This window comes from Antedon mediterranea, chromosome 3 (genome assembly GCF_964355755.1).
Source record: "Antedon mediterranea chromosome 3, ecAntMedi1.1, whole genome shotgun sequence".
In the NCBI taxonomy this organism is placed as follows: domain Eukaryota; kingdom Metazoa; phylum Echinodermata; class Crinoidea; order Comatulida; family Antedonidae; genus Antedon; species Antedon mediterranea.
In genome coordinates this window covers 18,102-43,680 of record NC_092672.1, presented here as the reverse complement: position 1 = coordinate 43,680, position 25,579 = coordinate 18,102, and the positions used below count along the sequence as shown (strand labels likewise).

At 32.3% G+C, this 25,579-nt stretch overlaps 1 protein-coding gene across 1 annotated transcript in view; it reads left to right on the top strand.

Moving 5' to 3' along the window:
* LOC140044387 (protein strawberry notch homolog 1-like) overlaps nucleotides 1–24,175 on the top strand; it is a 41,793-nt gene extending 17,618 nt beyond the window's left edge. Inside the window, exons 18-26 of the mRNA XM_072088868.1 lie at nucleotides 684–755; nucleotides 948–1,038; nucleotides 1,300–1,380; nucleotides 1,472–1,618; nucleotides 1,964–2,058; nucleotides 3,971–4,054; nucleotides 4,350–4,561; nucleotides 20,110–20,303; nucleotides 20,989–24,175. Of these exons, the coding sequence (XP_071944969.1) occupies nucleotides 684–755; nucleotides 948–1,038; nucleotides 1,300–1,380; nucleotides 1,472–1,618; nucleotides 1,964–2,058; nucleotides 3,971–4,054; nucleotides 4,350–4,561; nucleotides 20,110–20,303; nucleotides 20,989–22,037 (2,025 nt within the window). The 3' untranslated portion in view covers nucleotides 22,038–24,175. The remainder of the gene's footprint in view (nucleotides 1–683; nucleotides 756–947; nucleotides 1,039–1,299; nucleotides 1,381–1,471; nucleotides 1,619–1,963; nucleotides 2,059–3,970; nucleotides 4,055–4,349; nucleotides 4,562–20,109; nucleotides 20,304–20,988) is intronic.
* Nucleotides 24,176–25,579: the final 1,404 nt, after the last annotated feature.

Sequence of the window (25,579 nt, the reverse complement as noted above, 5' to 3'; positions counted from 1 at the left end):
AGTAAAAAGTATCATTGATGATGAAACACATCCTCTTCACAAACAATTTTCTCTCATGAATTCTGGCATAAGACTACGTGCACTTACTACCAAAACAAAACGGTTTAGGTGCTCGTTTGTACTTATGCTATACACTTATATAACTCCAGAGTACAAAGGTAAAATGTAACCGATAATTTTTATCTAATTTTAACAATTTTAGCCTCTTAACTTTTTGTGTGTGTTTTAATTATATTTTATATTTTTGTATTTTGCCAGTTTTCAAATCACATTTCTGTTTTTTAAATGGACAATAAAGTATATATGACTATGACTATATTATTAAGGTGAATGCAACGCCTAACTAGCCTAGGCAGGCTTATTACAAAGTAGGCCTAGCTACACCCGACCCAGCAGTTACATTCAACTTGTTGTTGGCCATGTAATATAACAGATATTGCCTTTTATATCGGTAAAATATAAGATTTGACAACCCCTTGGAAATGATATATTGTTCGAGGGAATATATTCCCTCGAACAAAATATCATTCCCTCGGGATGTAAAATCTTATATTTAACCTCTAAGCAGTCAATATATGTATAATAATCATTAAAAAATTGAAATAAATATAGATTAATTTTGGTTACAGTAGTGCTAAAATCTTTCATCTATTTTTCTTGTATTATTTGTCACCAATTTTCAGGGAGCTTTAACACATGGAGATAGACGTGCTACAAACTCTACAGACCTAACAAGCTTTAATATAAACAATAAAGTAAGTATGATAAGTGTTTGTATGATGTATTGTGCCACAAACTCTACTGACCTAACAAGCTTTAATATAAACAATAAAGTAAGTATGATAAGTGTTTCTTTTAAGATGTATTGTATAAATTAAATTTAAGTTATAATTAAAAAACATCATGTTATGAGTTTACTACAAAGATTAAATATTCTTTTTTATCAGTATGGTCGACAAGCTCTTGACAATGTCTTAAAACAAATAGTGGGTCAAGAAGAAGGACTGGTTCCATTTCCAAATGAACAATTTCTTGAAAGTAAGTATTTAGCTCTCCTAAATGAAAATCTCACATTCAGCATTATCAAAAAGGTGTACTGGAACTGGAATTCTTTCCTCAATCAATCTGTGTAACCCTAGCTTTGTTCAATATGGTAACTTGGTATGGAGTAATACATATAAGAGCATGTTAGAAGTCCTCTTAAAGGTTAAAAAGAGAGTTATAAACTGTATTACGTTCTTGATATATAGTGATTAGGATATTTGGATTGGATGTGAACTTGTATAATTGCTTTTTTAGGTGTAAAGGAAGGGCTTGCTGGGGTTGGAATGATTTCAACTATGGCTAGCTACAGAAGGCCTACATATACAATTGAAAAAGGTAAAAAGTCATACAAGAAGAATTTATAACCCTCCTAATTACAAAAATAAAAAAGTATTTAATCTTTACAAAAAATGTTTTTATTTTTCAGGATGTAATGAAGTTTCAGTTTTTCTTAATCGAATTCTTGGTTTAGAGGTGAAATTACAAAACCAGTTATTTAAACACTTTATGGACACTTTAGATGAGATTCTCAACAATGTCAAAAAAGATGGAAAATGGGATATGGGAATTCTAGGTAATTCATCAGCATTTTTGTCAGTGTTTACATTTACAGTATTAATGAATTTTAATAGTTATTATGTTACCTTAATGCTGTAAACCCCTTTATAGTTTCTCTACTTTAAGTCATTTATAATTCTTTACTAAACCTTTTGCTGCTGATATGTGTTGCAACATTCTCTCTACCTTAAAGAAATTAAAGTAAATTTAAAATATATTTACTTTAAACTCCACATAAATTGTATTACACCACATAACAAATCTTGCATACATAGAATTGTGAACTTTAATATTATGTAGAGAATCTTGTGTTTGCCACCTTTCTGAATTTAAACACAAAATGTTTGTATATTCATTCCAGATCTTGGTTTTAAAAGTGGAAAAGTAAAAAAGATAGAAGCAGAATCGTTTAAGTGTCAGTCATCAACAGGAACAGTGACAGTTGAACTTCATAAGGTATTATTACTGCGGTCTGTTTCTATACCATATTTTAACTTAATAAGGTATTATTACTGCGGTCTGTTTCTATACCATATTTTAACTTCATAAGGTATTATTACTGCAGTCTGTTTCTATACCATATTTTAACTTAATAAGGTATTATTACTGCTGTCTGTTTCTATACCATATTTTAACTTCATAAGGTATTATTACTGCTGTCTGTTTCTATACCATATTTTAACTTCATAAGGTATTATTACTGCGGTCTGTTTCTATACCATATTTTAACTTAATAAGGTATTATTACTGCGGTCTGTTTCTATACCATATTTTAACTTCATAAGGTATTATTACTGCGGTCTGTTTCTATACCATATTTTAACTTCATAAGGTATTATTACTGCTGTCTGTTTCTATACCATATTTTAACTTCATAAGGTATTATTACTGCTGTCTGTTTCTATACCATATTTTAACTTCATAAGGTATTATTACTGCGGTCTGTTTCTATACCATATTTTAACTTCATAAGGTATTATTACTGCTGTCTGTTTCTATACCATATTTTAACTTCATAAGGTATTATTACTGCTGTCTGTTTCTATACCATATTTTAACTTCATAAGGTATTATTACTGCGGTCTGTTTCTATACCATATTTTAACTTCATAAGGTATTATTACTGCGGTCTGTTTCTATACCATATTTTAACTTCATAAGGTATTATTACTGCGGTCTGTTTCTATACCATATTTTAACTTCATAAGGTATTATTACTGCGGTCTGTTTCTATACCATATTTTAACTTCATAAGGTATTATTACTGCGGTCTGTTTCTATACCATATTTTAACTTCATAAGGTATTATTACTGCGGTCTGTTTCTATACCATATTTTAACTTAATAAGGTATTATTACTGCGGTCTGTTTCTATACCATATTTTAACTTAATAAGGTATTATTACTGCGGTCTGTTTCTATACCATATTTTAACTTCATAAGGTATTATTACTGCGGTCTGTTTCTATACCATATTTTAACTTAATAAGGTATTATTACTGCGGTCTGTTTCTATACCATATTTTAACTTCATAAGGTATTATTACTGCGGTCTGTTTCTATACCATATTTTAACTTCATAAGGTATTATTACTGCGGTCTGTTTCTATACCATATTTTAACTTAATAAGGTATTATTACTGCAGTCTGTTTCTATACCATATTTTAACTTCATAAGGTATTATTACTGCGGTCTGTTTCTATACCATATTTTAACTTAATAAGGTATTATTACTGCGGTCTGTTTCTATACCATATTTTAACTTAATAAGGTATTATTACTGCAGTCTGTTTCTATACCATATTTTAACTTCATAAGGTATTATTACTGCGGTCTGTTTCTATACCATATTTTAACTTCATAAGGTATTATTACTGCGGTCTGTTTCTATACCATATTTTAACTTCATAAGGTATTATTACTGCTGTCTGTTTCTATACCATATTTTAACTTCATAAGGTATTATTACTGCTGTCTGTTTCTATACCATATTTTAACTTCATAAGGTATTATTACTGCGGTCTGTTTCTATACCATATTTTAACTTAATAAGGTATTATTACTGCGGTCTGTTTCTATACCATATTTTAACTTAATAAGGTATTATTACTGCGGTCTGTTTCTATACCATATTTTAACTTCATAAGGTATTATTACTGCGGTCTGTTTCTATACCATATTTTAACTTCATAAGGTATTATTACTGCGGTCTGTTTCTATACCATATTTTAACTTCATAAGGTATTATTACTGCGGTCTGTTTCTATACCATATTTTAACTTCATAAGGTATTATTACTGTGGTCTGTTTCTATAACATATTTTAACATTTATAAGGTATTATTACTGCTGTCTGTTTCTTATATAGATTGTGTCAGATCGTGGAATTTCATATGATCAAGCATTAGATTTTTTCATTCAAGGAGACTGTTCATTTTACAAATCAAATAAGGTAATTTAAACTCTTTTTCAGTTACTCTCTAACAACGCCATGCAGTATTGTATATACATTGCATTTGATGTTATGTACAGTGCTAAATACATTTACATTTCAGTAAGTAAGTAACTAACCTTAAGTAGTCGTCAAGCTCATTTGGTGTATAAATGTCTTAATGCCCCACAAGTGTGTGTGTTGTTTTATTTGATATATATATTTAAAGTATTTTTTTAGATTCCTTGCAAATCCTACCTGGCATAATATGGATTCAAACAATTATGGTAAACCTGTTATAATATTTTTCTTTAAGCGGTATAATGAGAAATGTCTAGCTATTCTTGTGAAAAATGCAGCTGAAACAGGAATGGTACAACAGTTCCGTCCAAACATTGGCCGTACCAACAAGGTTCAATCACTTGATGACATCAAATTAAGATATACAAAGGTATCACCAAAACATGCAAAATCTGATTGGATAGCTCAGTATCAGCATTCTGAAATGCATTGTAATCATTCTTATGGGTAAGTCAGTTTAGCATCATTATTTTTTAAGTGACATTCCACCAAAGACACATTATTCTGAAATGCATTGTAATCATTCTTATGGGTAAGTCAGTTTAGCGTCATCATTTTTTAAGTGACATTCCACCATAGACACATTACTCTGAAATGTATTGTAATCATTCTTATGGTTAAGTCAGTTTAGCAGCATCATTTTTTAAGTCACATTCCACCAAAGACACATTACTCTGAAATGCATTGTAATCATTCTTATGGGTAAGTCAGTTTAGCAGCATCATTTTTTAAGTGACATTCCACCATAGGCACATTACTCTGAAATGCATTGTAATCATTCTTATGGTTAGGTCAGTTTAGCAGCATCATTTTTTAAGTGACATTCCACCATAGACACATTATTCTGAAATGCATTGTAATCATTCTTATGGGTAAGTCAGTTTAGCATCATCATTTTTTAAGTGACATTCCACCAAAGACACATTATTCTGAAATGCATTGTAATCATTCTTATGGGTAAGTCAGTTTAGCAGCATCATTTTTTAAGTGACATTCCACCATAGACACATTATTCTGAAATGCATTGTAATCATTCTTATGGGTAAGTCAGTTTAGCATCATCATTTTTTAAGTGACATTCCACCAAAGACACATTATTCTGAAATGCATTGTAATCATTCTTATGGGTAAGTCAGTTTAGCATCATCATTTTTTAAGTGACATTCCACCATAGGCACATTACTCTGAAATGCATTGTAATCATTCTTATGGTTAGGTCAGTTTAGCAGCATCATTTTTTAAGTGACATTCCACCATAGACACATTATTCTGAAACGCATTGTAATCATTCTTATGGTTAAGTCAGTTTAGCAGCATCATTTTTTAAGTGACATTCCACCAAAGACACATTACTCTGAAATGCATTGTAATCATTCTTATGGGTAAGTCAGTTTAGCAGCATCATTTTTTAAGTGACGTTCCACCATAGACACATTATTCTGAAATGCATTGTAATCATTCTTATGGTTAAGTCAGTTTAGCAGCATCATTTTTTAAGTGACATTCCACCAAAGACACATTATTCTGAAATGCATTGTAATCATTCTTATGGGTAAGTCAGTTTAGCAGCATCATTTTTTAAGTGACATTCCACCAAAGACACATTATTCTGAAATGCATTGTAATCATTCTTATGGGTAAGTCAGTTTAGCGTCATCATTTTTTAAGTGACATTCCACAATAGACACATTACTCTGAAATGCATTGTAATCATTCTTATGGTTAAGTCAGTTTAGCAGCATCATTTTTTAAGTCACATTCCACCAAAGACACATTACTCTGAAATGCATTGTAATCATTCTTATGGGTAAGTCAGTTTAGCAGCATCATTTTTTAAGTGACATTCCACCAAAGACACATTATTCTGAAATGCATTGTAATCATTCTTATGGGTAAGTCAGTTTAGCAGCATCATTTTTTAAGTGACATTCCACCATAGGCACATTACTCTGAAATGCATTGTAATCATTCTTATGGGTAAGTCAGTTTAGCATCATCATTTTTTAAGTGACATTCCACCAAAGACACATTATTCTGAAATGCATTGTAATCATTCTTATGGGAGAGAGGGCGCTACACTGAGGGCGACCACCAAGGGGAGAGAGGGCGCTACACTGAGGGCGACCACCAAGGTTCGGAAATTGTCTTGTTATATCGTCTTAAATTTGTTGTTTCGGTGATATTTTTGTATCCAGTTGCCTTATTTTTCTTTCTTTCTTTCTTTCTTTATTTACCCATAAATATAAATGATAAACATTGTAATATACAAATAATAATAATTATATCAAGGGAAGGGCTAAAAAATAGTTAAAACTAATCAAGTTCAGCCCCTAAACATTGAAATATAAATAGTTATATAAATAAATTAGGGCTACTTGTCTAAAATAAAATTAATATACATTAACATTTTTTTTTTTTTTTAAATACACTTTCTCTCAAATATATACAATATAATTCTCTTATAAAATAAATAAATATCACTATACAAACAAATAGTATGTTTTCATTTCTTTTTTGAATTTGCTTTTTGTTAGAAACCTTAAATCATCCGGGATTTCATTCCAGAGCTTTGCACCAGAATACTTGATGGAATGTTGTCCTATGTTTGTTCTATATTTTGGTACATACAACTTTTCTCTAGTCTGAGACCTTGATGAATAACGAAAATTAATATACAAAAAATATTTAGGAGTTGTATCTGGAAATTTACCATGTAAACTATCATGAACAAATAAAGTAATTAAATACTGATGCTGCTGATAAATATTTAAAATTTTAAGTTCTTTGAATAATAATGATGTTGGTGCTAGTCTATCAGAATAAGTCAATGTGCGTATAATACGTTTTTGTGTTAAATATACTGGTTTTAAATGAGTTTTATAAGTGTTACCCCAAGCTTCTAATGCAAATGAAATATGAGGCAAAATAAAACAATTATATAAAAGCACCAAAATTGATTGGGGTACAACATATTTAAGTTTGTACAATAAACCAGCCTTAGAACTAATAATTTTATTAACCTTATTAGAATGCACTTTCCATGTAAGTCTATTATCTATATCTACCCCAATGTAAGTTGTAGCTTCAACTTCATCTAATTTTGATTCCTTTATGTATATATCCCCCTTTACTTCAATTATTGTATGCTGATTACGAAATATAATATAATTTGTCTTTTTAGAATTAATTGTCAACTTATTAACATCACACCAATCTACTATATGTTTCAACTGCTCATTTACATTTGTTAGGTCAACAATTTCATGTGGATTAAAAGAACAAAATAAACTAGTATCATCTGCAAATAATCGTGTATCAAAAAAGTCAGAAGAGTTTACAATATCATTTACATAAATAAGAAACAATGTAGGTCCTAAGACCGACCCTTGTTGTACTCCACAAGTTATTGAATTCTCATTAGACTCTATTCCATTTACACTGATACATTGCTTCCTATTATATAAATAATTTTTAAATAAAGCTAATGGCAACCCTCTTATCCCATATGCACTTAACTTATCCAGTAGTATTTGATGATTGACTGTATCGAATGCTTTCTTTAGATCTAAAAATATTCCAACAACTATGTTTCCCTTATCTAATTTCTCAGACAAATTTTGTACTAACTCAATAATAGCAAGTTTTGTGCTGTACCCTTCTCTAAATCCATACTGTTGATGATATAATAAATCAAATTTACTTAAATAACATAAAAGTTGCTTATTTATAATTTTCTCAAATACTTTACTAAATTGTGGCAATACAGATATTGGTCTGTAATTCCCTGGATCTGATGGCAGACCCTTTTTAAATAATGGAAATACCTTTGCTTTTTTTAAGTCATCAGGGAAGATCCCTGTAGATAGTGACAAATTAATTATATACGTAAAAGGTCTAGATATATAATCTGCTGCATATATAATTAATTTAGGATTAATTTGGTCCAAGCCTACAGCTTTATTCTTATCTAAACCCTTTAAGATATCATTTACTTCTTCATCAACAACATAATTGAAAAATAATGAATTCTGGGGTACAGTTGATAAATATATATTATGATTTACATTTGTGTTATCAATACATTCTTCTGCAAGATTTTTTCCAATTGAAACAAAATAATCGTTAAAACCATTAATTATTGCTGTTTGATTAGTTTCTATATTAACATTGCCATCACATGATTTAATTTCTAATTTATTAGGTAATTTCATTTTCTTCTTACCTCTTCCTAAAATATCATTAATAATTTCCCATATTTTATTTGTGTTACCACACTTTTCTTCAAATTGATCTGAGTAATATTTCTGTTTTGCTGTTCTTAAGGTGTTTGTAAGACAATTTCGATATCGTTTATACTTTGCTAACATATCTACATTGTAATTAGGTTATATGCATTATCATGCATATAACCTCTTGATTCTGTCAAAATCTTTATTTATTTATTTATTCTTTCCTTAGCACTATTTTGTCCGTGAATTATCTTGATATCAGTTTCATCTATCTAAGTCAATTTTTCAGAGTATATTCCTTATGGCCAGGAATCGATGTGGTTATATTTTCACGATGCGTAATCAAAAATTACGCGGTCAACGCGCGATTTTACGAAATCACGTTTGTAATCACATCTTCACAAGCATGAATCACAATTAAACAAAATTTGGTACTCATAAATTTCAGGTCATATTTCATCATATGGCAATACAATTACGTGCGTAGCGCATATAACGCTTGCGTACGCGCGCTTAAAATGTTCAAAATTGTCAAAATTTATTTTCGATGAAATTAGAGTACGTTTCAGGCAATTTTAAGCGTTTAAAAAATTGCCATGAGTGCGCAGATTTTTGCACGCGCACTGCGCGTTATACGTTAATGCGCACTCTTTTTGTCCGATTTCGGTTGTACAACCTTTCTTTAATAATATCATCATATTTTATTCACTTTTCAACGCGTAATTGCCTTATACGAGCACGTCAAAAGTGACAGGCTACGCACGTGTAAGTTAACAAAATGGTGAAAATATGCTAAATTTTAAAATTAATATAGATCGTCAGAATGCTCGGGAACACATATTTTTTATTTCATTTTCTTGAAGTGTATGTATCTTATGTATGATTTATTATTAAACTAAGGGAACAAAAGTTGATTAAGCCATAATTAATTGCATATTAAATAAAAAAAAATTCATTTCGACAATCAAACAAATTATGACATTTTCTTAGGCCAAAATAACAAACTTAACATTAACTTTCTTCCTTCAAAAGTTCATATATTAAAGTTAAAAGTATATAGTTTGACAGTGCATCCTTTTTGTACATTTTTAGAGATGTCATCATAGTAAAAAATTATAATTCATTTCGGTATGTAATAATCTATCTGCACCAAAGTGGTTACTGCATAGTAAATACACGGAGGAATTTTTCTACAATTTTTAGTCAGTTGTGTATGGCTCGGTAGTGTGTGCTCGTGTCTATGGCACTCAAGGTACCGAGATCGAGTCTCACCTTGGGAAACGAAATTATTATTATTATATTATTATCCGTATTGTTTGTTCAAATTTATTTCTTAGTGTATATATTATACACATGATTTATAATGAAATCTAGATAAAAAATAACTTATGTCTTTATTATTATGTAACAGCAAATGTGGTTTATGACATTATACGCAGAGGGATCTTTGATCGGATTGTGATACCGGCTATTGTATTCGCGTTAGCAAGGTCCTATCATATATTATAAATAATTAAAGAATCTGAGAAAATCAATGAATCAAAATATCTTTTAAAAATCAATTATCTTTATTTAAATCAATGCATATAACCTATAATTCGTCATAGTGACGAATTAAATCTAGTTTATTCTTTCCTTAGCACTATTTTGTCCGTGAATTATCTTGATATCAGTTTCATCTATCTAAGTCAATTTTTCAGAGTATATTCCTTATGGCCAGGAATCGATGTGGTTATGTTTTCAGGGTGCGCAATCAAACATTACGCGGTCTACGTGCGATTTAACGAAATCACGTTTGTAATCATATCTTCACAAGCATGAATCACTTTTAAACAAAATTTGGTACTCATAAATTTCAGGTCATATTTCATCATATGGCAATACAATTACGTGCGTAGCGCATATAACGCATGCGTACGCGCGCTTAGAATGTTGAAAATTGTCAGAATTTATTTTCGATGAAATTAGAATACGTTTCAGGCAATTTTAAGCGTTTAAAAAATTGCCATGAGTGCGCAGATTTTTGCACGTGCACTGCGCGTCAAACGTTAATGCGCACTGTTTTTGTCCGATTACTGTTGTATAACCTTTCTTTAATAATATCATCATATTTTATTCACTTTTCAATGCGAAACAGCGTTATACGAGCACGTCAAAAGTGACAGGCTACGCACGTGTAAGTTAACAAAATGGTGAAAATATGCTAAATTTTAAAATTAATATATATCGTTAGAATGCTCGGGAACACCTATTTTTTATTTAATTTTCTTGAAGTGTATGTATCATATGTATGATTTCTTATGAAATAAAGAGAACAAAAGTTGATTAAGTCATCATTAATTGCATATTAAATTAAAAAAAAATAATTTCGACAATCAAACAAATTATGACATTCTCTTAGGCCAAAATAACAAACTTAACATTAACTTTCTTCCTTCAAAAATTCATATATTAAAGTTAAAAGTATGTAGTTTGACAGTCCATCATTTGTATACATTTTAAAGATGTCATCATAGTAAAAAATTATAATTCATTTCGGTATGTAATAATCTATTTGCATCAAACTGGTTACTGCATAGTAAATACACGGAGGAATTTTTCTACAACTTTTAGTCAGTTGTGTACGGCTCGGTGGTCTGTGCTCGTGTCTATGGCATTCAAGGTACCGAGATCGAGTCTCACCTTGGGAAACGAAATACGAATTTTTTTTTTTTATTATCCGTATTGTTTGTTCAAATTTATTTCTTAGTGTATAGATTATACACATGATTTATAATGAAATCTAGATAAAAATTAACTTATGTCTTTATTTTATTATGTAACAACAAATGTGGTTTATGACATTATACGCATATGGATCTTTGATCGGATTGTGATACCGGCTATGGTGTTCGCGTTAGCAAGGTCCTATCATATATTATAAATAATTAAAGATTCTGAGAAAATCAATCAATCAATATATCTTTTAAAAATCAATTATCTTTATTTAAATCAAGGCATATAACCTATAATTCGTCATAGTGACGAATTAAATCTAGTTACTTTTTATTACCTTTGAAAATAACCTATGTTTATGCTTAATTGATTTTTTTATACTAGAATTAATCCATGGTTTCTTTAGTTTCTTTCTTGGGTTAACAGTTTTTAAAACTAATGGTGCATGTTTATTACAAACTTCTAGAAATAACCTTTTAAACTCTGTGTAAGCAGAATTTACCTCTTGACTATCAAATACTTCAGACCAATTTACATTCATAAGATCATGTTGGAAGTGTTGGATATTAAACTTGGAAAATTTTCTAAATTTGATTTGATCAGTCTGTTGGAAGTAGTCATTAAAGTTCTCTAACATACAAAAAGTAGCCAAATGGTCTGATATATCTAATTCTATGGTTCCTGAAGTTAAAAATCTAGAATGGATATTTGTATATACATGATCAATTGTTGTTCTTGAACTACTGGTTATTCGTGTATATACATTAATAAGTTGTATAAAGTTTAAGCAAGACAAGCTATTTTTTAGACTTAAAGCATCTGCAGCATTTAAATTACTGGCATTAATATTAAAATCCCCAATTAATATGCATTCAGTACCTTGTTGTTTAATATTTGCAAGTGACAATTCTAGGCTTTCAATAAATTCCTCAACGTTTGTATTTGGTTGCCTATATAAAACTCCAACTATGAGGGATTTATTTTGACCAACATCTATTTCCAGCCATAAAGACTCAGAATGATGTACATTATAATCAATAGCCGTATAATTAATTGAATCATGTATGTACGCTCCTACTCCACCTCCTCTTTGATTAATACGACATTTAGTTTCCAACGAGTAATTATTCATTTTAAACAAATCCTTGTTTGTAACTTGCCACACTTCCGACAAGGCTATAATTTTAAATTTACTTTGAACCAATTCCTCATAAAATAATTTAAATTCTTCAAAGTTCTTGTTAAGCGATCTAATATTAATGTGAGATACTGAAAACACTGATTGAGATTTATTATCAAAAAAATTACAAAATTCAGATGACGAATATGTCTTACAGCTATTATGTAATTGATAATCTAGATTTTGGTTAGCCATTAAAACCATATAAATAAATATTTAAGTACAGAAAAACTATTAGCATTATTATACAATTTTACCAATATCATCTTCACTATTAATAACAATCAACATTGAACCCTGTTGTTTGCGTACATAGATGCGCCCATTGTATGTCCACAAATACTTATAGTTCTTTGTCTTCCTTATATCGTTTATTTTTCCCATAAGACTACGTTTCTTTTGAGTTAAGTTTTCATTAACATATATGTGGTTTTTACCTGTGTATCCAAGCATATCAGTAGTTGTATTCCTAATCTTTTTCCTGTCATTATATACTTGATCACGCTTCTTTCTGCTGCAAAATTTGACAATTATTGGTCTGTCTATTCTATCTCGATTACCAATCCTATGTGACGCCTCGATGTCCTCTTTTTTTATACTACTGTCGATTTCCTTTAGAACTTTCAGTGCAATATCTTCAGTATTTTCATTTGCAATTTGTGATATACCTCTTATTTCAATATTCTCTCGTCTGCTATACTGATTCTGTTCATCCTGCTCTTTCTCTAATTTCTCCACTCTTCTCGTAAGATCTTCGTTATCTTCTTTCAGTTGTTTATTTTCTTGCTCAATGCTTTTCATCTTAACACAGTTTTCTTCAATTAGTTTGTTAAAGAATTCCATGGACGATTTGATTTCCCTCATATTTTCTAAGAGACTGGGTATAAACTTGACTTGGTCTTTTATATCAGATAGTTGTTTCAAAACTGCATCTGTTGGAACATCATCTGCCGAGTCTTCATCTCCAACTATTAACACCTCATCCTCTTTCCCTTTTCCTTTAACGGTCTTAGGTCTAGGCATCCTTGTTTGTTGTATAGCCTATTCCCACGTGTACTCTTGCTCACCTCACTCAGCTAGTCACTAGAGTGAACACTGCCTGGCTAGGTAGCTTCCGGTTTGTGGCCTACCTAGGCCTAGCTTTTGGATAACGTGTTAACATCAGATTCAAACCAAACCAGGTGCTAATTTTACAGAATCCCAACATAAATAAGATATAAATGACACTTAACCACAAATTCTGTTTATAAAATAATTAAAACCGGATAATTTTGGAGCCCTTGAGAGAGCAAAATCCTAAATATCCACATGGTCCAAAACGCCCTCTTCCCTTTTTACTTTCATTATGTATCTAAGTATAGTTATATCGTGTTTCGAGCTCTGGTTTCTGTTCTGTTGCTGCGTTACCCGGCGTGCAACGTAGATCTAGGCCTAGTGCCACTGACACTGACACGTTAGGAGCGCAGATCAAAAATAGGAAACGAGGGAGAAGAGGTGGTCTTAAAGCTAGACTTAAACGCCGTAAGTTTTCTGCTCCGCTACCCTCTATACTAACAGGGAATGCTCAGTCACTTCGCAATAAACTGGATGAGTTGAAAGCATGCACCCTTTATCTCAAGGATTATCGTGATGCAAATTTGATATGTATGTCTGAGACATGGTTTACAGATACTGATTCTGAGTTTGATACAAACATCGATGGATTCTCATGTGAAAGGTCTGACCGAACACTAGACTCTGGAAAATCCATTGGAGGCTGTGTTTGCGTTTTTGTCAACAGTCTATGGTGCAACAATGTTACGGTGAAATATCGGCGGTGTACTACTAACTATGAACTCATTACTGTTTCGCTTCGTCCATTTTATCTTCCTCGCGAGTTCAATAACATTTTTGTCACAGTAGTCTACATCCACCCGAGAGCTGATATGAAAGTAGCTGCATCTGACATTCAAACCATATTAAGTGAGCTGGACACAGAATCCCCTGATGCTGTTAAGTTAGTCACTGGTGACTTTAACTCGTGCGACCTCAAGAAGGTTTCGAATTACTATCAGTACGTAGACTTTCCCACACGCGGTGACAAAATACTTGATTGTTGTTACGGCAACATAAAGAACGCGTACAAGTCGTCGCCTAAGGCAGGTCTTGGTAAATCAGATCACAAGATGATTCATTTAATACCAGCTTATAAACAAAAGTTAAAACAAAGTAAACCAATGGTCAAGGAAATCAAAGTGTGGACAAATGATAGTATGGAGGAATTTAAAGGATGTCTTGAAGCTACGAATTGGGATGTGTTTATGAATACAGATTCTATTGACGCCACTATGGAAACAATTGTTGAATATATTAATTTTTGTGAGTCTAGCATCATTAAAAAGAAGGAAATAAAAATTTATCCAAATAGTAAACCATGGGTCACTAAGGATATCCGAGAACTTTTACAGCAAAAACAACAAGCTGTCCGCAATAATGATGTTATGGAAAAGAAGCGTATTCAGAAGTTAATGAAAAAGCGAATTAATGATGCCAAACGCAAATTTGGAGAGAAAATAAAGAATGATTTTGATAGCGGTAACCCCAAGCAAGCATGGAATGGATTAAAGAAAGTTATTGGAAACGCGAAAAGGCAGAACACAACAATAGTTCCATCCGGATCCCGCCCATTGGACTTTGCAAATAAACTGAATATATTTTTTAACAGATTTGATAATGATGACCAAATTAATAATACTAATGATAATGATGTTAAACTGAACCTAGAGTTAAATACAACCAAATCTGATGTACCTGAATTTGATCTGCTTTCAGTTGAGAAAGTATTTAAGGGTGTTAAGCCAAATAAAGCAGCTGGGTCAGATAAACTAACTGGCAATATTTTAAAGTCATGCTATAAACAACTTGCGCCTATCTTTTGTAGATTATTTAACTGGTCGTTAAGCTCTTCTTGTGTCCCATGCATGTGGAAGTATTCAATAATAGCCCAAATAAATAAAGTACCTAAGCCGAAAATATTAAATGATTATCGTCCTGTTGCTCTAACCCAAATTTTTACAAAGTGCTTTGAGAGGCTATTTAAAGATGTATTGATTAAAGAAACGTTGCCTTTTGTTGATAATAATCAGTTTGCATACTGTAGTAATAGAGGTGTCGACGATGCAATAACTACCCTCTTGCATCCAATCTATGAAACTTTGGATAAACCTAGGCAATATGTAAGGACGTTATTTTTAGATTTTTCTTCGGCTTTCAATTCAATGAAACCAAACATACTTCTTGATAAATTAGTTAGTATGAATGTTAATCCTTTTGTTTGTCTATGGATCAGAGATTTCTTGAAAAACAGAACCCAGCGTGTTAGAATTGATAATGTTTTGTCTGATATCATTGTTTCAAACACCGGTGCCCCACAGGGATGCGTGTTATCTCCATTGTTGTTCACATTATATACAAGCGACCTTAGAAGTGAATCATGTCAAATAGTTAAATTTGCTGATGACACCTGTATCACAGGCTTAATTGTAAACAATGATGAGAGCACGTATAGAACTGAAGTTAATAATATAATTAACTGGTGTGATATGAACTGTCTAAGTATTAATGTAAATAAAACAAAGGAAATTGTGTTTGACTTTCGTAAAATTAAGAGGCAACTTATACCTTTAAATATCAAAGATAATGATGTCCGCACAACTAGTGAACATAAATATTTAGGAGTATGGATAGATGAAAAACTGTCATGGAACGCCAACACTGCCAAAGTCTATGCGAAGGCAAACCAAAGATTGTACTTCTTAAGGAAATTAAGAAACTTTAAGATTGGCAGAGATGCGCTGTCTCTATTCCATCAGGCTATGATACAGTCCATATTAACATTTTGCTGTATTGTATGGCTAAATAGTTTATCTAAGTATAACTCAAATAAATTACAGAGAATAATCAAAATGGCTAAGAAGGTAATAGGTGCAAACGTCCCATCTATCCATGATATATGCGATAAGGTTATGGAGAAAAAACTAAAATGTATAATTAACGACCAGTCTCATCCTCTTTTTAACTTTATAAATTTCAGTAGATCCGGAAGGATGATTCCTTCAATTAAGAAGACTGAGCGTCATAATAAATCATTTCTTCCGTGTGCAATCAGGCAATACAACAAGCAATTTAAAAGATAACTTGAGACGTTTTATATTTTATTCTTTATATAGTATTTTAATATTTATATTGTTCATAATGTTTTATACATAGCATATTTTCTTATATATTATCTTATCCATTGTATAGTATTGTATGTTTTTAACTGTTGTTATTTTTATTGTAATTTGAACCTTGGAAGGCAAATTTCATTTACTGTGTATTTGGCCCTGTTCAGACCCATGGCGTTAGACCGTTTTAGCGTACGACGCTAAAAGAATGTGTGTCTGAACAGTTGGGGATTAGCGTACAACGCGTCGTACAACGGTTGTAGCGTTGTAGTGGAAAACGGTTGATAGTACCGTTTTAGCGTACGACGCTACTGTAAGTCAACGTTGTATCCAATCAGAACGTTTGCTGTTATGACGCGAAACAAGGTTTGACCTAGGCTGACATCTTGTATCGTCAATGTGTGAGATGGATTTCAATAACAAAAAGGCCAGAATAAATAAGGCCTAACTACACTACAAATACAACTGTTACAAAGGCTACAAACTATTATCAACTGATTACCATTATATTTTCTAACAAATGACATAAATACATGCACCTTGTATTTAAACATATGGACTACGATCCCATCCGCTTTTAGGCCTAGCTAGGCCTAGAGCCATTCACGCATTTCATTCAAGCTAAAAACTAGCGTGGGACATCAAGTCACTCATTCATACAAGGCAGACAAGACTGGACAAGTTTAATGCTGAAAACCCCCTAACTCCTAAAAAAATCAGTAAACAAACAAGGGGAGCTGTGTCCCTTTTATTAGCAAGTTAAGGGTTATTTTCAACCGACTGGACCAAAGAATATATATCTTTTTGACTGGACTGGATAGACTAATCAACAATCATTTTTTTCTTCATCATTACGAGGCCTGCTTTATTTTCGTAACAGTCAATAGCCTGGGGAAAATGTTTTTTACTACAAAATAAAAACAATAGAAACAGAAATTTGGCTTTACTATATTTTTCTTAAATAAATGCTGAGGTATGTTTGATTTACGGCAAACTTTGTCATAATTGTAGGGATGAGATCTAGGCCTATATACAGTGGAAATAATGATGAAAACACATGGGTAAGAGTACATGAATATGCAACTAGAAACAACCTGGATGACGTACTTCCGTTGTAACGATAATCGTACGCTATGGGTCTGAACACCTCGTTTTTTTCTCTGCGGTTTGTAACGTGACCTTGATAGTAACGTTGTACGCTAAAACGGTCTAACGCCATGGGTCTGAACAGGGCCTTTGACAATAAATTTGAACTTGAACTTGAACTTGGGTAAGTCAGTTTAGCAGCATCATTTTTTAAGTGACATTCCACCATAGGCACATTACTCTGAAATGCATATCATTCTTATGGGTAAGTCAGTTTAGCAGCATCATTTTTTAAGTCACATTCCACCATAGACACATTATTCTGAAATGCATTGTAATCATTCTTATGGGTAAGTCAGTTTAGCAGCATTATTTTTTAAGTTGCTGTAACATTCCACCATAAACACATTATTCTGAAATGCATTGTAATCATTCTTATGGGTAAGTCAGTTTAGCAGCATCATTTTTTAAGTGACATTCCACCATAGACACATTATTCTGAAATGCATTGTAATCATTCTTATGGGTAAGTCAGTTTAGCAGCATCATTTTTTAAGTCACATTCCACCATAGACACATTATTCTGAAATGCATTGTAATCATTCTTATGGGTAAGTCAGTTTAGCAGCATTATTTTTTAAGTTGCTGTAACATTCCACCATAAACACATTATTCTTACTAAATTCCAGCAAAAATGTGCAGAATGCATGTTAATAATAATATCCTGGATTTATATAGTGCCTAATGTTGTGAAACCTCTAAGTGCTGAACATTATTACCCCAGTCATTTTTTTTGGATCAAACATGTATGGAAACATGCTCCCATAATGTAGCTAGTAATCAGCGCAAGGTTGTGTCTTGACCTAACCGGGTAAGTAAAGTGTCTTGGCTAATGATACAACCAATGCAGCGAGTGTTGGATTTGAACCTCAATCTCACGATCAGTAGTCAAACGTCAAACACACTGCGTCACTTACAGTTTACATCTCAAATGATCCCTTACCAATAAACTCTTAGATGAACTGTTGTGCCAGTGATGCGTGGCTGCGTCACTTACAGTTTACATCTCAAATGATCCCTTACCAATAAACTCTTAGATCAACTGTTGTGCCAGTGATGCGTGGCTGCGTCACTTACAGTTTACATCTCAAATGATCCCTTACCAATAACCTCTTAGATGAACTGTTGTGCCAGTGATGCGTGGCTGCGTCACTTACAGTTTACATCTCAAATGATCCCTTACCAATAAACTCTTAGATGAACTGTTGTGCCAGTGATGCGTGGCTGCGTTACTTACAGTTTACATCTCAAATGATCCCTTACCAATAAACTCTTAGATGAACTGTTGTGCCAGTGATGCGTGGCTGCGTTACTTACAGTTTACATCTCAAATGATCCCTTACCAATAAACTCTTAGATGAACTGTTGTGCCAGTGATGCGTGGCTGCGTTACTTACAGTTTACATCTCAAATGATCCCTTACCAATAAACTCTTAGATGAACTGTTGTGCTAGTGATGCGTGGCTGCGTCACTTACAGTTTACATCTCAAATGATCCCTTTTTTACCAATAAACTCTTAGATGAACTGTTGTGCCAGTGGTGCGTGGCTGCGTCACTTACAGTTTACATCTCAAATGATCCCTTACCAATAAACTCTTAGATGAACTGTTGTGCCAGTGATGCGTGGCTGCGTCACTTAGAGTTTACATCTCAAATGATCCCTTACCAATAACCTCTTAGATGAACTGTTGTGCCAGTGATGCGTGGCTGCGTCACTTACAGTTTACATCTCAAATGATCCCTTACCAATAAACTCTTAGATGAACTGTTGTGCCAGTGATGCGTGGCTGCGTTACTTACAGTTTACATCTCAAATGATCCCTTACCAATAAACTCTTAGATGAACTGTTGTGCTAGTGATGCGTGGCTGCGTCACTTACAGTTTACATCTCAAATGATCCTTTTTTTACCAATAAACTCTTAGATGAACTGTTGTGCCAGTGATGCGTGGCTGCGTCACTTACAGTTTACATCTCAAATGATCCCTTACCAATAAACTCTTAGATGAACTGTTGTGCCAGTGATGCGTGGCTGCGTCACTTAGAGTTTACATCTCAAATGATCCCTTACCAATAACCTCTTAGATGAACTGTTGTGCCAGTGATGCGTGGCTGCGTCACTTACAGTTTACATCTCAAATGATCCCTTACCAATAAACTCTTAGATGAACTGTTGTGCCAGTGATGCGTGGCTGCGTCACAGTTTACATCTCAAATGATCCCTTACCAATAAACTCTTAGATGAACTGTTGTGCCAGTGATGCGTGGCTTGCAGATAACTAATAAACTAAAGAGTAGTTTTCAGATTCTTAAATGATAATCAAGATTTAGTATTTTAATATTGAACTTGATTTATTTTTCTTTTATTTGAAGATCGATCCGAAGGCTAGTTGATGTCAAGGCCCTCTATACTGTAGAACATACAATTAACTTAACTATAATAAAATGAGATATATACAATTGTAAGTATTGTTTATTTTTAGTAATTTAGCATTAAATCATTTCTTTGTCAAATTTCAGGACGGGTAATTGTAAACTTACAACATCAACAACTAGATGCAAGTCAGGTCTTCGAAAGACTAACTACCATGTTCTTACAGGATCTGTTTTAAGTGTATGGTCACGAGTTGAGCAAGTATTACGTCGTCATCCAGGATCTCAATCTAAAATGCAAATCATACGAGTACGACTAGAGGATGATTCTAAATTGATAGGTATGTATTTTATAATGGTGTTCTTCCTTCCATATTGGAGCTCAAATAAAGAGCACTATAATAACATCATCATCTTTTATTTAATTCTGCTGCGGAATATTGCACCCCACCATCTATTATATAATTCTATTAAAATGATTTAAAGATTTGCGGCAGAACAATTAATAATATCATAGATTGTTGTACATTGTACATGGTAGCTACTATGTTCTAATAACATGTATCATTAATCAACATTGTTCTACTATGCATTTATACCTATCCTCCCAAACCAGAGAACAATACATTGTACATGGTAGCTACTATGTTCTAATAACATGTATCATTAATCAACATTGTTCTACTATCCATTTATACCTATCCTCCCAAACCAGAGAACAATACAATAGAATACAATGCTAGATTGTGTAATAAGTAAAATCAATATTAGGGCCTACCAATACTCTATCTAGTCTTCTAAATGATTAACTAGTAGAATACAATGCTAGATTGTGTAATAAGTAAAATCAATATTAGGGCCTACCAATACTCTATCTAGTCTTCTAAATGATTAACTAGAATACAATGCTAGATAGTGTAATAAGTAAAATCAATATTAGGGCCTACCAATACTCTATCTAGTCTTCTATAATGATTAACTATTCAAACTTGTTATTGTAAGTTTTCCATTTTTTAAATATACAAGGTTGTTTGATGCCTGAAGTGTGTGTTGAGGAGCTGAAGTCTATGCTTGCTGACGAGCAGAAAGCATCTTTACCACTGGACCCAATTATAATTAGTGATAATGAATCGGTATCCTCAGATAAAGAATTAAACACGCCAAATCAGTACCCATACATTCCAAGGATGAATGAAATCATTCCACGAGTTGACATGATTCCAACAGATTCTTTAACAGACCTTCTTGCACAGCCTAGTACCTCTCAGGTGTTATCAAATCCTAACAGTTTGTATTTCTCATCATCAAGGTCAAAAGAACAAACTGATTCAAAAAACAAGCAAACTGAACCTGAACATGATAGTAGTAATAAGTCCGCTTTGAATTTTTTACAAAAATTTGACTTTGGTGAAGCACATAAGCAAGTTAATCTACAGTCTTCTTCTGAGCAAAGTCTGTTTCAAATGCCCAATAAGCAAGTTAATCTACAGTCGTCTTCTGAGCAAAGTCTGTTTCAAATGCCCAATTCACATAAGCAAGTTAATCTACAGTCGTCTTCTGAGCAAAGTCTGTTTCAAATGCCCAATTCACATAAGCAAGTTAATCTACAGTCTTCTTCTGAGCAAAGTCTGTTTCAAATACCCAATTCACATAAGCAAGTTAATCTACAGTCGTCTTCTGAGCAAAGTCGGTTTCAAATGCCCAATTTATTAACACAGTCTTTTCAGGAACCTAATAGTAATGGTTTTTCTCCAGTTCCATTACAGGAATCAATTGATCTAAACTTATCAAGTCATACGAAGATGATTAATAAAAATTCATCGTATATGTCATACACAAATAATTTTGGCTATCAAATGCCAAATGAATTAAACAAGTCTTTACAGCAGACAACAGCTCAACAATACATTCCTTTCTCAAATAATCCAGGTAATCTGTGGCCAAATGAAGAGAGTATTCCTCACCTAGAAACAGAACCTATCTCACCACCATCACAACCTATCTCACCACCATCAGAATCCAATGATAATCAACTTTATTTTACTGGGATTCTTGATCAAATTACCAGATCTTAACACAATTATTTTTCAAGAACTTGCTAAGTTTAGCTCATTTTTTAAACTAATTATTGGTTAATATAACACCACCACAAAAATGTCATTTATCAGCATAGAGATAATCTAGAGAATTTAACTGCTCAAATTATTTGCCTTTGATGCTTGGTCTGTGTAAAAAAATATTTTTCAAACTATTATGTAGTCTTATTTTTTGATTTTCTATTTACCTCTGGTGTTGATCAATCCAGTATATATCCTGCATTAAGTAATCTCAAATGGTTGTTTGTTACTCAATATCAACCATACTGCCTCATACAGTCATAATGTTCTATTTATTTCTGGTGTTTGGCTATTGTTGATCAATCTAGTATATATCCTGCATTAAGTAATCTCAAATGGTTGTTTGTTACTCACTCAGTATCAAGTTCACTTATTTTTCACACAATGTTTCAAGGTTTTTTCTTTTATTTGTTAAGTTGGCCATTTCTTGCCAGTTTTTACAGGAGATAACTGTATTTCTCCTTTATGAGGTTAAATAGTTTATAATTTCAGGGAAGATAATAAAAATAGCTACAGTACGTTTGTAGTACAATGTTGTGATCTAAACTATTTATCATACATATCCTTATACAGTATAATACAGTATAATACATATGTATTTGATAGATATTATAGATCAGTTAATAAAAATATATACTTCTCAGGGAATTGTGCAATACACTAAAATGTATACATTTATATTTATTTTTGAAAAAATAATATATAAAAATGTGTATTGATTTGTTTGCCATCAGAATTTGAGGAATGTTGTAAATGAGCAACTAGATTATAAAGGTTATTACAGACAGTGCATATAATTATTGTCATCAAAGGCATTCTATAATTTGAGTATTTGAACAAACATTACTGTTTAAACATTTTTCCCCAAAATACATTTCATTGAATTTTAACCTTTAGAATATAATAAATTTCATTAAAGAAGCAAGTGTTGGCAAGTCTTTAATTGTATTAATAGTTTATAATAAAGATAAGTGTTCAAATATGCTGTAAAATTGGTATTTTTAAAATTTAATACTAATAATGCTTTCTTTTGTAACTGTATTTTAAACAGAACATTTATAACTCATGGATTTATACTGTGTATAATATATATTTTTTATTACTTGTCTGAAAGTTTGTTACCGATTTAAAAGTACAGTAGAACTCTTTCAAATTAATATAGATATTTATGGCAGTATATATAGTACTTTACTGTACAGAAAGAATCTGCTCCTGTCTTTACTGTACTTGACCAACATAAACGTTTACAGAGTTATTTATGGCAGTATAAATAGTACTATACTGTATAGAAAAGTTTGCCCCTGGTTTTACTGTACCTGACCAACATAAACGTTTACAGAGTTATTTATGGCAGTATTTAAAATAGTTTTGTACTTTACCGAAAGAGTCTAGCAATGCTTTATGGATACTTTTGTATATCGGTAGTAGTCGGACTTAATTTGATCCTTAAGTTCCTTAATTTAAATACTTACATTTAAACAACTCGTTATTTTATTTTTGAGAATGGGATTTGCCAAAGTAATTTTTAAAATTATATTATTTTAACCTTGATAGCTGTTATATAAAAAATGTATAATTACCAAGTCCACTATCAAATACACGTTTTAAATAATTATTATACACAATTCAATTTGTTGGTAAGTTGTAAGATATTCATGTTTTTATATAAAACTATAATCCAGAATAAAAACTAGTCTATTTAAATATAATGTTTTCCGTTTTTGTTTGTTCATACCATTTGTTTGTTCATACCATTTATTGATCGTAGGTCATGTAGGTCATGTAGAACGTACGTAAGTTAGCTCCGCCAAAATTGAATCAAAATCACTATTCCTGAACCATCGTCATCCGATCGCCGTGAAATACTAATAAGCATCGACTTAAGATTCAACATATTACAATATTATAGGAAATGGCAGCCCGATCAACTCGTAAATCTAACTTACGTTTAACATCTGACCAAGCTGTTTCTGAAAGCCCTCCTACTGCATCTACTATCTAGCCAGGTGAGGGCTTAACTGACCTTCGGCGGGAAATTCAAAAGCTCGCAGGAGAAATGCGAGGTAGGCTTGACGTACTACTTAAAAATCAATATACATTATTAAGAAGGATGGATAAGATGGAATCTATTCAAAAAGATATGGAAAAATCTGTAGCTTATACTGCAGAATCAGTAAGTGATCTCGAAAAGAAAAATGTTGATCTGACAAATAAAATAGCAAATATTTCAACGGCATACTCTACCGTCATTACAACGTCTGGAGACACAAATGGTAAGTCTTGAACGTCATTCCCGTGGGTTTAACCTTAGATTTGGTGGCATCACAGAAGAAAAGGGTGAAAAACCCCTGAAAAAAATATCATAACCAACAAGCTACTGTAGGCTATCCCAACGTTGACATTGAGGCGGCTCACCGCACCGGCAAACCACCCAAAACATCAGCTGACAAACCGCGACGACATATTATAATCGCTCGTTTTGTCTACAGGTCGGATCGACGTATCGTGTTAAAGCGCGCTAAAACTCAACTCTCAAAGAATGTGACACGTTCGTAATAGAGGACTTACCCGCTGCAGATATTGCTAAATAGAAATCATACAGAGAAATGCAGAAAGCATATAACGAAAGGTAAGAAACCAGTGTTTCGGAACGGAAATCTGTATATAAATGAAAGGTTGTATGGCCGAATTGCACAAGATTGAATCATACTAACAGGGAGTAATATTGGAGTGTTTATTATGGAGTTTTTTTCCCATATATTTGTTGACTAACTAAACTATAAATAACTTTTAATATTTTGCTGTTTTCATTCCGGTACATGCCATAATATGCATATGTGGTATTTTTGAATACTGTACCTTACTTTGTATGTTTAACATGTTCTCAAACCGTCGCTCTCACATTTCACCTGTTCTTCGAGAACTTCACTGGCTCCCCATTGACAATCGAATCAAATTTAAAATCTTGCTCCTTACTTTTAAAGCACTTCTTTTCAACCAACCTGCTTACATCCGTCAATGTTCCTGGACGGACTCTCTTAGATCATCTGATGATTTTTTACTCTCTGTTCCACGCATAGCCACTAAAACCTTTGGTCATAGATCGTTTTCTTTTGCAGCACCCACACTCTGAAATTTACTCCTCCCACAAATTAAACACTGCTCTTCTGTTGCCTTATTTAAAAAATTGCTCAAAACTCATTTTTTCGACCACTAACATGCCCAGCGCCTTTGATTTTGTACCTCGGTTCTTGAATTGACGCTTTATAAATGTTGATATAATAATAATATAATAATAATAATTGTCTGTCGGTTTTACCGAGCGGCGTTAACTTGTTTCTTTTTTTGTCGTTTATTTAATGTTGTTTACTGGTATCATTTTATTTATTGTAAGTATAAAATTATTAACAATTGGGTATCTATATTTTTGGAATTGACTCTATATTATTATGTGATCATGTGATATGGCTTGTTCAGTAGCAACTCATAATACAAAGAGA